Raw genomic sequence first — 15,557 nt, 5'->3', positions numbered from 1 at the left:
TAATTAAAACAGTATGATACTGGCATAAAAACAGGCATATAGATCAATGGAACCAAATAGAGAGCCCAGAAATAAACCCACACCTTTATGATATTAATATATGACAAAGGAAGCAAGAACATGCAGTGGAGTAAAGATAGTCTATTCAATAAATGGCGTTGGGAAAATTGGACAGATACATGCAAAAAAAATGAAACTAGACCACCTTACACCATTACAAGATTAAACTCAAAATGGATTAAAAAAGTTAAAATGTTACACTTGAAACCATAAAAATCCCAGAAGAAAACACAGGCAGTAAAATCTTGGACATTTCATGTAGCAGTAGTATCTTTTGTGATATGTTTCCTCAGACAAGGTAAAGAAAAAATAAACAAATGGGACTACATCAAACTAAAAAGTTCTTGCAACAAAATGAAAAGACAACCCATTGAATGGGAAAACATATTCGCCAATGATATATTTAATAAGGGGTTAATGTCCAAAATTTATAAAGAACTTACAAAACTCAACACCAAAAAACCCCAAACAATCAATTACAAAATGGGCAGATGACCCAAATAGACACTTCTCCAGAGAGGACATATAAATGGCCCTTAGGGATATGAAAAGATTCTCAATGTCAGTAATGACTAGAGAAATGCAAATTAAAACCACGTTGAGATATCACCTCAAACCTGTCAGAATGGCTATCATTAGCCCTGATGGGGTTGTTCAGTAGGTTGAGCATCCTCCTGCAAAGCCAAAGGTCACCAGTTCAATTCCCAGTCAGGGCACATGCCTGGGTTGCAAGCCGGTCCCCAGTTGGGATGCATTCTAATCAGTTGGCAACTGATTGGTGTTTCTTTCACACATTGATGTTTCTCTCCTTCCTTTTCTCCCTCCCTTCCCTTCTCTCTAAAAATAAAATCTTTTTTAAAAATGTAAAATATCTATCATCAATAAATCAACAAACAACAGGTATTGTTGGTGAGGAAATAGAAAAAGGGGAACCCTTGTGCACTGTTAGTGGGAATGCAGATTGGTACAGCCACTGTGGAAAGCAGTATGGAGTTACCTCAAAAAATTAAAAATGGAACTCTTACAACCCAGTGATTCTACTTCTGGAAATATATCTGAAGAAACCCAAAGCACATTCAATAGAATATATGCACTTCTATGTTCATTGCAGTGTTATTTACAATAGCCAAGCTTTGGAAGCAGCCCAGGTGTTCATCAAAGCAGTGGTACATTTACACAATGGCATACTACTGTAAAAAAGAAGGAAATCTTACCTTTTGCAACAGTGTGGATGGACCTGGAGAGCATTATGCTAAGTGAAATAAGCCAGTCAGAGGAAGATGAGTACCATATGATTTCACTTATGTGGAATCTAATGAGCCAACAAGCAGAATAGAGACAGACTCATAGATAGAGCAGGATGACAGCTGTCATGTGGTGGAGGGATTGAGAGAAAAAGAAAATGCTCATGGACACGGACACCAGTGTGGGGATTGCTGAGGGGAGGAGGGGTGTGGGGAGGTGGATAAGGGGGGACAAATGGTGATGGAAGGAGACTTGGCTTGGGATGGTGAACACAATACAGTGTACAGAGGATGTGTTGTGGAATTGTTCACCTGAAACCTGTATAATTTTGTTGGCCAGTATTGCCCCAATAAACGTAATAAAAAGGAAAAAATAAAAGGCATTTAAATTGAAAAGAAAAAAAAAATGATCACTATTTGCAGATGACATGATATTATATATAGGAAACACCAAAATATCCACCAAAAAAACAGAAGAAACAAATTGAGTATACAAAGTCAATAGACAAAATGTTTCTGTACACCAACAACAAATGATCAGAAAGAGAAATTAAGAAACCAATCCATCTATAATAGAATCAAAGAGAATCAAACTTAAGTATAAGTTTAACCAAGAAGTCAAAGATCTCTACAGTGAAAACTATAAGACACTGATGAAAAAGAAATTGAAAAGGACACAAATAAATGGGAAGGTATTCTATGTTCATGGGTTGGAAGAATCAATATTGTTAAAATGCCCATACAACCCAAAGCAATCTGTAGTTTCAGTGTAATCACTATCAAAATTGTAACAACATCTTTCGCAGGAATAGAAAAAACAACCTTAATATTTGTATAGAACTACAAACAACCCTGGATAGCTGAAGCAGCCTTGAGAAAAAAATCAAGCTGGAGGCATCACGCTTCCTGGTTTCAAACTATATTACATAGCTAGAGTAATTAAAACTGTATGGTACTGCCATAAAAACAGGCACTGAATGGAACAGAATAAAAAGCCCAGAAATAAACCCATGCATATATGGTCAACTTGTTTTTAACAAAGGATCCAAGAATACTCAATGGAAAGAATGGTCTCTTTAGTAAATGGTTTTAGGACAACTAGTCAGCCATGTGCAAAAGAATGAAACTAGACCACTATCTTACACCCTATATTAAAATCGACTCAAAATGGATTAAAGACTTGCACATTTGACTTGAAACCATATAACTCCGAGAAGAAAACATAGGGGTAAGCTCCTTTACATTTGTCTTAATAATTTTTTTGGATTTAATACCAACAGCAAGGCTAATCAAAGCAAAAACAAATAAGTGGGACTACATGAAACTTTAGCTTCTGCACAGTAAAGAAACCCATCAACAAAATGCAAAGGTAGCCTTTGGAATAATTGAAAATATTTACAAACCACATTCTCTATTTGGAGTTAAGATCCTAAATATACAGGCAACTCAGTACTAAAAAGGACAAACCAAATAACTCAATTAAAAAGAGGGCAAAGGAGTTTGACAGTTTTCCAAAGAAGACATACGAATGGCCAGCAGGGTACATGAAAAGGTGCTCAACATTGATAATCATCAGGGAAAATCAAAACCACAATGAGATACCACCTTACAACTACTAGGATATCTTTTATCAAAAAGACAAATGATAGTCCTGGCCAGTGTGGCTCAGTTGGTTGGAGCATCATCCCATAAACCAAACCATTGGTGGTTCGATTCCTGGCAGTACACGTGCCTGGGTTGCAGGTTCAGTCCCTGGTCGGGACACATGGAAGAGGCAACTGATCAATGTTTCTCTTTAACATCGATGTTTGTCTCTCCCTCTTCCTCTTTTCCCCTCTCTCTAAAATCAATAACCAAGTCCTTGGGTGAGGATGAAAAAAAAAAAAAGACAAGTGATAAATGCTGGTGAGGATTTGGAGAAAAGAGAACCCTTGTACAGTTTTGGTGGGAGTGTAAACTGGTATAGCCACTATGGAAAACAGTATGGAGGTCCTTCAAGAAATTAAGAATAGAACTGCCATATGATCCAGCAATCCCATTTCTTGGTATATATCCAAAGGAAATTAAATTATTATCTCAAAGATATGCCTGTATTCCCATATTCATTGCAACATTATTCACAATAAGCCAAGGTATGAAAACAGTGTAGAATAGAGGATGGATTGAGATAATGGGACATATCTGCATCACTTCCTTCCTTCCTTCCTTTCCTTATTTATTTATTTATTTATAATGGAATACTATTCAGCCTTTAAAAAGAGGAAATCAGGCCCCAGCTGGTGTGTCTCAGTGGACTGAGTGCCGGCCTGCAAACTGAAGGGTCACCAGTTCGATTCCCAGTCAGAGCAGTTGTGGGCCAGGTCCCCGTTGGAGGGTGCCTGAGAGGCAACCACACATAGATGTTCCTCTCCTTCTCTTTCTCCCTCCCTTCCCCTTTCTCTAAAAATAAATAAATAAAATCTTAAAAAAAAAAAAAAAGGAAATCATGCCCAGCTGGTGTGGCTTAGTTGGAGCGTTGTCCTGTGGACCAAAAGGTTGCTGATATGATTCCCCGTCAGGGCACATACCTAGGTTACAGGTTTGGTCCCCAGTTGGGGCGATGTTTCTCTCTCTCTCCCTTCCCTTCTCTCTCTGGAATCAGTAAATATATATTTCTTTTAAAAAGAAGAAATCCTTTCCTTTTTGATAACATGTATGAACCTGGAGGGCATTATGCTAAGTGAAATTATCCTGACAAAGACAAATATCACGCAGTATCACTTATATGTGGAATTAAAGTCAAATTCATAGAAAGAGAGATAGGAAAAATGGTTTCTGGAGGTCAGGAGAAAATGGGGACCAACTGGTAAAGGGGTACAAACTTTCAGTTCTAAGTTGAATAAGGTCTGAGGATCTAATGTATAATAGCGTGACTAGGTAACTAGTTGATAATACTGTATTGTATAGTTGAAATTTGCTACAAGAATAGAACTCAATTGTTCTTACCCCTCCCTCAAAAGAAGCAAATATGTAAGGTGATAGATGGTTTAATTAATTCAGTGGGAAGAATTCTTTCACAATTTATATGTATGTCAAATCATCACATTATATACTTTTAATATTTTATAAGTACATTTGTCAATTATACCTCAGTAAGGCTAGAAACAAACAAAAGACTTCCCCCACCTCTACGGAAGACAGTGGAGAAGTACTTACAGAACTCTAAAAATTCTGAATTTTCAACATCAAATTTCATTCTCAATCAAACTATCACCCAAGTATGAGGGTAAAGTGAAAAAGTTTTCACGCCTCCAGGGTCTCAAAAGCTTACTTCTCTTGCACTATTCCTTGGGAAAGCACAGAGTGATACCTTTACCATAGGAGAATAAAGAAAGAAAGCATACAGCATGGAGTCCAAGGAGTAGGGGATATAACACAGAAAGAGAAAAGGAGGTTTAAGATCTGTGTCATATCAGAGAATAAACACTCCTTGTGGGAGCTGGACAGGGCTTAACTAGGAATATTTCTGTTTCCTAGTGAGGAGGGGGTGTGTAGATGGAGACACATTCCTCCTGTGTTTGACCAAATTGAGAGGAAATTTTCAGTTCTCTTGGAGAGTTCAATAATGAAATAGTAATAGGCACATAGAAAACTAAGATGCAAATTAAGGCAGTTGTTAAAACAAGGAAACCTAGAAGTTAAAGTGTGAGAAATTATACTTGGCTCTGACATAATATTAAGCCTGAAGATTAACTGCCAAAAATTATAATATAACTAAATTGAGAAGATGGGTGAAAAGGAAATCTGTGTCCAAGAGTAGTGGTATAAGAGAGCGGATTCTTAATCTTTTGTAATAGGAGGTCCATAAGTCTTTTAGAAAAGTGAGAAATCAGAAAATAGTCATACACATGTGTTACTCAGCAATATAAAGGTAAATACCAGAAGTAGTGTATTAGTGAGTTGAAAGTGAGGAGGCAGGCTGCTACTATTTATTTTAATGTCTTGTAATCCTATTTTTTTAAATGTTTGATTTAAAAATATTTAAGAAGAAGAGGGAAGCGCTGAGAGCGTGCTTGTCTCAGGCTAATTCCAGCCCTACCCCACTCCTTTTGTCTGTACTTTTCTGTGTCCTGTCCTCCCAGGAGTCCCAGGCCTCTAGCCTGTGCAGAATAGCTCGCTCTGATCTCTCCTAGATCCTGGTATAAGTATGTCCCAAATATTGCATGGAGGAAAATGACGTACCTTTTAATATGTCCTAGACAGTAGAATAAATTCAAAGAAATGTTAATTTGGGGGGGAAAAATACGTAAAAGGTGGAGGGCTATACACTGAACAGTGGGGATCTTGGTAACGTTAAGGATATGCAAGGGGAGAAAAAACAAGCAACCAAGTGTGTGTTTGTGTGGAGGGGACTATAAGTGGCAAATGAGAGTTGTATAGAACACCAGGAAGTAGAGCTTCAAAAAGGAGCAGTGCACAGCAGCTGTGGAGAAGCCATGTAGATTGGGAAGTTCTTAGTCGGGTTTTGGCAGCTAGGTGGTGGTTCTGACCTTTGAGAAAGAGATTACTGTAGACCGCTTTTTCCCAACATGGGACAGTTCTCCCCTACTTCCCAGGGGATATTTGGTAATGTCTGGAGACGTTTTGGGTTGTCAAAACTGGGATAATGCTACTGGTATCTGGCCAGTAGGGTCCAGGGATCCAAAACATACGGATAGCTCCCAATGACAGAGTTATCTGACCCGGCATGTCAATAGTTCTAAGACTGAGAGAAACCCTGTTATAGATTAAGGAAAGGTGAGGAAAGGAACATTTATTGAGCATCTATTAGTTGCAAGAACTGTAAGAACATGATGTAATTTGAAGGTAGTGATTGTGTAAAATATTCTTGAGAAATCAAAGGAGGGAAAAATGTATAGCAGCTCGTTTAAAGGGAGGTAAAGTTGAAAGAATTAATTGAAATGCTTAGCACAGTGTCTGGCACATACAAAGTATTTAATAAATATTGTTTCCATTATGAATAGTATGTTTATTAAGAATTCAGTGGGTTCATTAACAGATTTTCATTGTATTACTATAGAAGAAATAAGCAAATGAAATATATTCATATTTATATGCTTATCTTTCTTAATGTACAAACTGTAAGTCAGGTGTCTGTTTTACTCCTATATTTTATAAAAAACTAATCTTGCCATAATTAACCCTAAATACACTTATTTTTGCTTAGTGGGGGAAAGCATATTTATGAACTAGATATTATTCACAAAAACAACAATTAACATTTAACTCATTGAATAAAATTAACTGGTTCCTTTTTTTTTCTCCCTGCTAAACCATAAGCAGCACAAGAATAGAGCAAGTTAGCCATCTCTGTATCAATTAGGACCTAAGGCCTTTCCTGGCACATAATAGGTGCCCAGGAAAATGTTTGTTAAATAAATGAATGAAATCACAATCAGTGTTAGTAGTGTATTTTTTTAATACTAGCTGTTGGCATCCCAGAGGAAGGGGAAAATAATATGAAAATATTTATCAGATAGTCTTCTGTTTAATGTGATTCTTTTGTTTAACATACCTTCTTTTATGTTTAGAACTTTAGACTGTTTTCACTGAAAAGAGAATAGCTTAGCTGAAACTTCTTTTTAAGTTCTTCTGCTTTGTTTTTCTTATCCCTGCAGTGCTGAATTATCCCAAGGTCATTACTGGGATGGGCTAGGCTCTCCTCCAGATTCTCCAGCTCCTGGGAGTGATGTGTGTTGCAGCAGTGAGTCAAATGACCCTCAGTATGACCAGAGTCTCCTGGAGAACTTGTTTTACACAGCACCTGTAAGTCATTGAATCTGAAGCTTTAGGAATTAGATCACAATTAGTGTATTAGTAATATTAATAAGCACCAGCCTATTACCACTTGCCCGATAGAAAGCTATTTATTTTACATACCATATTTTTCATTACAATGATAACCTGAAAAGGAAATTATTATCCTCATTCTACAGATGAGGAGACAAGCCTAGTATGATTAAGTATATTGTACAAGGACACATAGTAAGTGTCAGAGCCAGGATTCAAATTCTAGTTTACCTGAGTCCAAAGCCTATGGTCTTCATTAATGTATTATATGGTTTCCTTAGAGCTCTTCTAAGGAAGAGCTAATGCAGGTGTACCCTCAGAACTACCCTTGACTGCTATATTTTCAAAATATTCCAGTAACAACTCTACTCGCAGGTAGCAAATACCTCTACTGACCCTTAAGGCATCCTCTTTTTAGGCAGTTCTAGCATTTTCAGAATCCTTTCTTATATCAAGCCATATGCCCTGTTCATTCTGGTTTACCAATTCCCAGGGTCTATTCATACTAAGTTCAATCCCTGTTCCATAGTAATCATTTATATTTGTGAACATTGCTGTCATACTCTTAATTTTTCTTTGCTCTGGGTCAGAAAAGATAACTGAAATATCAGGTAGTTTATTACCAGCTCAGTGGTGAGACAGAGCTGCCAGGGTTCAGAGCAAGCAGGGAGAACTCGTACATGAGATTGTCAGGAAAGAGCATCATAAGGAATTAGGGGTTTTAATTGAGACCTGAAAAATGGTGTTTAGAGAGAGAAAGGATATGAAATGGGAATAGCAAGAATGACCTATCTAGAGAAGCAGTTTGTGTACTCAAGGTAACTAATTTAACTGAATGAGAAGTCATTCATAAGGCTGGCTAGCATATTGCAACCAGTCTGTGAAAGCCTGTGAATGTCAGATGATGAGGAAATGACACGATCATGATAGTGTTTTAGGACTGTTAATCTGGCAATGATGTAGGGACCGACAAGGTAGAATAACCAGAAGCAGTTAGGAAGCCATTGGGCTGCTGGAGGTGTGAGAGAGAGGGAGAGCCTGAATGACGGTGGCAGCAATGGGACTGGAAAGGAGCAGTGGATTTAAAGGACATGATGAATTGTTAAGATTTCATGACTTCCTGCCTTAAAATCTTCACTGGTACTGTGTTACCTGTAGGATAAAAAGGAAGGGGAACTTACATTTATTACACATTTTCTCTGTGCCAGGGAGTTTACATTACCTGTTATTTATTCAGTACTGTGCCAAATGTTTTCAATTTGTTATTTCATGTAACTCTTTTTCTAGCCCCATGAGATAGCATTATTATTTTTTACATGTCATGAAATAAAAGCTTAGAGATACTAATTACTAGTAATTAAGTGGCAAAACTAGAATTCTTACCCTGGTCTGTCTGGCAAGAAGCCTGTGTTTTTCCCACTTAGGCCACACCATCTCGTCAGCTTTGAGCGCGGCATTAGAATCTGCGTTGCTCTCCTCACACAAGTCTGCACATTGTGTATACACCCTGAGTTGCTGGAAAAAGGAGTTGGAGGTGATACACTTACAATGACTTTGAATTAGCCTCCTGCATGTACATTATTAAGCTTCTTTCGACTGTATAAGTATAGTCAAATAGCTATAATTCGTGGGCCCAGATAACTGTCTTCTCTATGTTGCATTTTGTGGTAGGAAGGGCTGATCAGTCACTTGTAGTGGCTGCCTTTTCTCAAAATAAAAATTAATTACTAGGGACTTGGCCGCTGGTTCCCCCATTAAGGAAATTTGTGACAAATAATAAACAGTTCCTTTTGGCAAGAGTAAAAGCAAAATGAATCATTAGTAGTGTGGAGTGGTGAGAAAAGCAGCCTGTGCGTCCGTCTAGTTAGGTGACATTTTACCAGTGATTTTACCTCAAACGATGGTAGAAAATACAGGCTTTGGAACCCAGGGATCAAAATCCGCCTTTACTGCCTATAACTGTGAATCATAAACAAGCTTTCTAACCTCTCTCACCTTTCATTTTTCTCACTCATGAAAATGTAAATAAGGACACCGTATAGGAATGTGGTATTAGTAATACATGTGCAGCGTTTAGCATAGTACCAGTTTCATAGCAGGCAGTCAGTAAATAGTGGTTATTATTTGAATGTGAAAGAAGAATATATTTTCTTTGAACTGAACTTGTGGGTTATTGTTGTGAACTTCAGAATACAGTTTACCCCTGGACAGCACAGTTTTGAACTGCACGGGTCCACTTATACACACATTTTTTTCAATTAACACTCAGCCCTTTGTATCTGTGGGTTTTGCATTTGTGGATTCAGTGATGAAGGATTGGAAACAGTGTTTTGGCATTCCCGACCATGGTTTCCCAAGTGTGACTTGGAGTTAGTTGAGTCTGTGGATGTAAAGAGTCAACTGTAGTTAAGGTTTGGGGGAGTCAAAAGTTACAGGCAGATTTTCAACTGTGCAGAGGGATCAGTGCCCTTAACTCCCACATTGTTCAAGGGTCAAGTGTATTTTTGTACAACCAGGAAAAATGTGGGATTATCTCCCGGGTGTTAGTTATCGATTTAAAAATGATATATGGCCCTGGCTGGTGTGGCTCGGTGGGCTGAGTGTCGGCCTGCGAACCAAAGGGTCACTGGTTCGACTCCCAGTCAGGGCACATGCCGCGGTTGTGGGCCAAGTCCCCAGTAGGGGGCCCATGAAAGGCAACCACACATTGATGTTTCTCTCTCTTTCTCCTTTCCCTCTCCTCTCTAAAAGTAAATAAATAAAATCTAAAAAAAGATAAGAATGATACATGTACAGAGAAGAATTTTGTTTCTTGTAAAGAAACGTTTTTATTACCACTGTCCCCAAAGCACTTATCTTTTAGAGCCTCTCTGTTCATTTCTTCTCCCCCACAGAAATCTGGTAGCAGCATTAGTGATTTCTTCAGTGAAGATGATGATATTGTCCCTTCTAAAAAAAGGAGCCAGTCAAAAACTCTTGCCAGATCTTCAAACGTTCTGGAGTCAAATGATCACAAGTTGAAGAAGAGAGCAATGGGCAAGAGAAATAGGTGAGCCTCTCTATGAATGCTTGTTTAGATGCAAAAGCAAAGGAAGATTATTTTCACAAGATCTCCTAAAGTAAAATGACCTGTGTTTGCCCAACAGTATCGAACTGGTTAAGTTAGTCACTGTAACTCATTAATTATTGTAGTCCTTAAAAAGGTAATAACATGAAAAGATGGATATCATCAAATTATTCAGGGAGAAAATGGAATTCTGGGTTGTATGTGTGCTGTATTATACTTATGTAGAAAATATATGTAAGGGAAACAAATGAAAAGGAATATAAAAAAGTGATAATGGTAGTGATAGTAAGGCAGAAAAACCATTTCTATCCCTTGTAGAAAAAACAGTTCTATAACATCAGTTTTTTATCCTTGTGAGGAATTGAGCCTATAGATCAGAAGAATGTTTTTACATTTTTTGAGATTTCTATTACTGTGGATTAGGACCAGAATGCTGATTAAAGCTGTCACAATACTTGGTAACCTGTGAATTCACATGCTTGCTGCCCTTCTTCCTCTTTTCTCCTCATGCCTACGAAAACTCGATCATTTCATTTTGGGCCTCTGACTGTCTGCCTCACTGTCTGTATGAATGCCTTTCAGAAATTTGGTTGAACAGCAGATGATATCAGAAACTCCAGAAGATGCCCAAGTGGTGACACTAAGTGTAGATAGACTGGCCCTTCTGGGTAGAACACATTCAGTCAGAATTATCATCGAAACAATGGGAGTTCCTCCAGACAGTCCACAGATGACCCCTGGCAAAACAAGCTTTCCTCGGAGACCACCTAAGCTGACAGCAAAAAAGCGGTATGCCTCTAACATGGGAAAGCCAAATCTGGCATTAGTTAGAAGTGTCTGATGATGATGATGATAATAATAATAATGTATAATACTGTATGGTTTGTAAAGTGCTTTCATATACACCATTCAACAAAAATGTACTGAATCCCCTAAGTCCCAAGCACTATGCTAGATATGTGGAAGAATGTAGAAAGTTAAGACCCAGACTCTGTTTTTACATACCTTACAGTCAGCAGGCGAGAGAGACATTTCAATGACTCTCTGTAGCATAGGGCTTTGGGGTCCAAAATAGAAGTTTTATATTAAAAGTCCTGTGGGGGCATAAGGAAGGGAGCCTTGAATTCTGCCTGGCAGGACTGGTGAAGGCTGTGAAGAGAGGAGATAAGATAGTTCCTCTGAGGACCTGAGATCCTGAAAATGAACCCTGAAAGATATGTAGGATTTACTAGACTAAAAGTAGGTGTATTACTTGGTTTGTTTTTTTAATCACTTTTTTTCATTTTGATTTTCTTTTAGCACCTTCTTTGTGGAATACCACTTACCTGTGGGCTTTTCCAAAAGTGGATTGGGAAAGAAAACTTTGATAACTGAGGTCATTCGACTCGCCTCCAGTAAAATTGCAGATGGAAGTAAGAGAGAGACTGGCTTTTTGCTCTTTAGACATTTTGGCTTTGGAAGAATTTTGGAATCCCTAATTACTCATTTGATTCTTATAGTATCATAGAATCTTAGAGGCAGAAAGAAGTTTTAAGTGAAGCTTTTCTAATTCCTTCATTTTATAAGTGAGGAAACTAGCCCAGAGCTGCTGTGACTATCCTGATGCAGGGCAACAGGTCAGTAATGTGGCTGAGAGCACAGCCCAGAGCTCCTGATGCTCAGACCGTGTTCTTCCAGCTACTGCCCCTTTTATTTTCTTCCCCTTCCCCAGCACAACTTTATCGAGATACAATTTACATACCATACCATTCACCCGGTCAAAGTGCACAACTTGATGCTTTCAGTGTATGCACAGGGTTGCACAACCATCACCACAATCTAAGTTTAGAACATTTTCATTCTCCCTAAAAGAAATTGAATTCTCGTTAGCATTCACTCCTCAGTTCCCTCTTCAGCCCTGGTACTAAGCAACTCCTAATCTACTTTCTGTCTCTATCAATATTCTCTTTCTAGACATTTCATACAAATTGAATTATATGTGATTTTTGTGACTGGCTTCTTTGCCTTCTAGTATTTCCAAGTTTCATCCATATTGTGGTATATCTTAGGACTTTATTCCTTTTTATGGCTATTTAGTATTCCATTGTGCGGTTATACCACATTTTCTTTAACCATTCATCAGCTGATGGGCATTTGCGGTATTTCCACTTTTTGGCTTTTATGGATAACGTTATTAGGAACTTTTGTACACACGTTTTTGTGTTTACCTATGTTTTCATTTCCTTTGGATATATACCTAACAGTGGAATTGCTGGGTCATGTGGTAAATTATATGCTTTAATTTTTTAACAACTGCCAGGCTCTTCAACAGCTGCTTCACCATTTTATATTCTCACCGTAAGTCCATGAGGATTCTGATTCTCTTCATCCTCACTAACATTTGTTCTTTTCCATTTTTTCAATTCTAGCCATTCTAATGGGCATAAAGTGCTATCTCATTACTATTATTATTGGCCACAGTGGTTGAGTTCTCCCCGTGTTCTAAAGATGTTCATATAGGAAGTGTGGAATAAGCATTGAGCTTGGATTTGTAAGAGTTCTAGTTCTGATTATTCCCCATACTTACTGTGTGACATTGGACAAAATTAATTTCTTCTGTGGGCCCCCCTTAACAATAGTAATATAGGCTGGACTAGGTATTTTCAGAATCTCTTCCTTTTAAAAACAATCTTCTCTGGGATATTGTTAGCAATTCTTAAAATCTTTTCTGGGACATTGTTAGCTTTTTTTTTTTTTTTTAATTTTCTTTGGGCCCTGACTGGTGTGGCTCAGTTGGTTGGGCATTGTCCCACAAAGTGAAAGGTTAGCGGGTCCCATTTCTGGTCAGAGCACCTGCCTCGGTTGTGGGTTTGGTCCCTGGTCGGGGCGCGTGCAAGAGGCGACTGATCAGTGTTGCTCTCACACATCAATGTTTCTTTTCCTTGCTTTCTCCCTCCCTTGCCCTCTCTCTAAAAATAAATAAATAAAATCTTTAAAAAATATATTCTCTGGAACATTGTTAGCAACTTTTAAAAAACATCAGTGGGATATTGTTATCAATTTATCTGCATGAATTTCTTCTTCCACTATTGCTTTCATTCACTTTTAATGGTAAAAAAAAATGAGCTTAAGAAACAGAATTATGTGAGAAATATGGTAATATAATGTAAAAATGTACCTAGATGATGAAGAGAAATCTGCATGGCACCTGATTAAAATAGAATTCTATTTATATGTAAAAGATTTTATACATAAAGGTGCTTTATCATATATTACCTCAGTTGATCCTCTCAGCACAACAATGAGGTGTTGTAGGTGTTGTCTTAGTTCCCTTCTCCTGGTAGAAGAAGCAGGTAAGCTAGTCTGGTAGCTGTGGGCTTCCTGGGCCCAGCCCTTTTGTTCAAAGTTCATATATGTGCGCCTGGATAGCAAGACCCAGATCCTGTCCATGAATACCAAGAGAAGTAAACAGAGTCAAGAATCAAGATGGCAAAAAGGTGAATAGAGAGATCAGTAGGTCACATTGGCAGCTGGAATGAATTTGGTCTTTTGTCAGGGCTCTTCAGATCCATTTTAAAGATCTAGAAGTAAATGAACTAGAAGATCATTTTACAAGTGATAAATTGTGGCTGAGGTGGTCACTAGTAAGTAACAGAACTTACTCATATCAGAGGATTCTAGTCCCAATTTTTTTTTTAACCTGTTAAAGCTTCATGGCAGTGAGCACAGATTCAAATACTACCATTACTTTATCCCATTTACACTTACTATAGCAAAAACCCTTCCTTTTAATCCAAGAGATAGACTTTGTCCTGCTTAACACTGCCAACTAACGTCAGTACCTGGAACCTTGCCTGAGTGTCAAAATAGGAATACGCTAGTCTTCAGCTATAAGATAAACTCATTTGTATTCTTATAATCTTTTATTCAGTTTTTTTCTCTTCACTTACCTTCGCTGTCCCACCTCTAGCCAGCCCCCTTCTTTTGATACACTGCCTACCAACTTGTCCTCTAAAAGCAGTATTGTCTCTCTACACACTCTGTGCTCATGCTCGTCATTCATTTCTCATAGCGAGCAGAGCAATATTGCACTGCTTTTCTTCCCCATACTATACCCAGGGTTTTCTCTTTGTCTCTGCTCCTTTAGTCCTATAGCCCTAACACTTTTGTGAAGTTACATTGACCAGATTCCTGAAAGAGATTCTAGTCAGATCTGAAAGGGAGGTGGATGAGGTCAAAGCACCGGTTAACGATGGTTCTAGTTAGGTGGTGTGACATGTGTTTATGTTTCTGATTCTACTTACAGTGGTGAAATTCCAGCAGCGATTTGTGTTTCCAGTACAGTTTGATGGCCCAATGATAGAACACTGGTGGAATTCCAACCTAGTTTTCCAAATTTACACAAAAAAAGCCCTACAGAAAAAGGTACTGCAAGTGATTTTTACCTTTGCCTTACCACTTACACCATGGACTTGGAACATACTTAAAATTATATTTCTACTTAAACTAGGAATTTCTCTAGGCTCAAACAACACTAATGCTTATGATTATTTTTTTAAATTTCTGTTTGCTGCTTATTCTAGAACAGATACTGTGGTCTGTTTCCTGTTTGTTATAGACTGGATATGCTAAAAGCTCTTCATGAACGCAGTGTCAGATTTAATCATTACAACAACTCTATGAATTAAAGACATTATTGTCTTCATTTTACAGATGAAAAAACTGAGATTAAGTGAAGTTAAGTAACTTGTATAAGATCACCCAAACTAATAAAAGACAAAGCCAGGAGTCTACCCCAAGTCTTTTGACTTTCAATCCTAAATTCTTAATGTCTTTACTGTGCTCCCTTCTATGGAGAGTTGTTTGGATTGACATAGGCTATTAGCCTTAATTGGAGATCCTACTTTTTTCACGTACAATTCTCATAATCAGCCCATATTCAAAATGACATGATGTGGGCAGAAGGTTTAAATCAGCTAATTCCAAGTCTATAAAATCCATTTGTAACTGATACAACATAAATTATTAAACTATGTTATGAGCAGTTTTTACTTCCTTCTGTAAAAACTGAGTAGATTTTTCATCTCTGACTTCTTCTTTGGTACATATAGCATGAAGAATGCATCTTGGTTTTTGTTTGTTTTTTCAGAGGTTTTTGTTTCTAAGTAGAGTAAAATAGGAAGAGGAGGAAAAATACATAATTTCCCAACCTCAAAAAAACCTCTGTAAACATTTCAGTATATTTAAATTGAATCACCTAGTTAATTTCTTCTTTCTAGGTGTAAAAGAATTATACATATTTTTATAGAAACTTCAAAAAATAGTTTTAAAAAGCAAAAATCACTGTAAACCCATCACCAAAAAATAACTATTGTTAA

The 15,557-nt window shown here is 37.6% G+C and overlaps 1 protein-coding gene across 5 annotated transcripts in view; it reads left to right on the top strand.

Moving 5' to 3' along the window:
• C2CD3 (C2 domain containing 3 centriole elongation regulator) overlaps positions 1 to 15,557 on the top strand; it is a 121,932-nt gene that overhangs the window by 30,449 nt on the left and 75,926 nt on the right. For all 5 annotated transcript variants that reach the window (XM_024572560.4, XM_053924195.2, XM_053924194.2 and 2 more), the window contains exons 8-12: positions 6,962 to 7,109; positions 10,028 to 10,182; positions 10,783 to 10,989; positions 11,500 to 11,612; positions 14,486 to 14,604. In XM_024572560.4, coding sequence (XP_024428328.2) covers positions 6,962 to 7,109; positions 10,028 to 10,182; positions 10,783 to 10,989; positions 11,500 to 11,612; positions 14,486 to 14,604 — 742 coding nt within the window. The remainder of the gene's footprint in view (positions 1 to 6,961; positions 7,110 to 10,027; positions 10,183 to 10,782; positions 10,990 to 11,499; positions 11,613 to 14,485; positions 14,605 to 15,557) is intronic.

This window comes from Desmodus rotundus, chromosome 5 (assembly GCF_022682495.2).
Source record: "Desmodus rotundus isolate HL8 chromosome 5, HLdesRot8A.1, whole genome shotgun sequence".
Classification (NCBI taxonomy): domain Eukaryota; kingdom Metazoa; phylum Chordata; class Mammalia; order Chiroptera; family Phyllostomidae; genus Desmodus; species Desmodus rotundus.
This window is presented reverse-complemented; position numbering and strand designations above follow the sequence as displayed.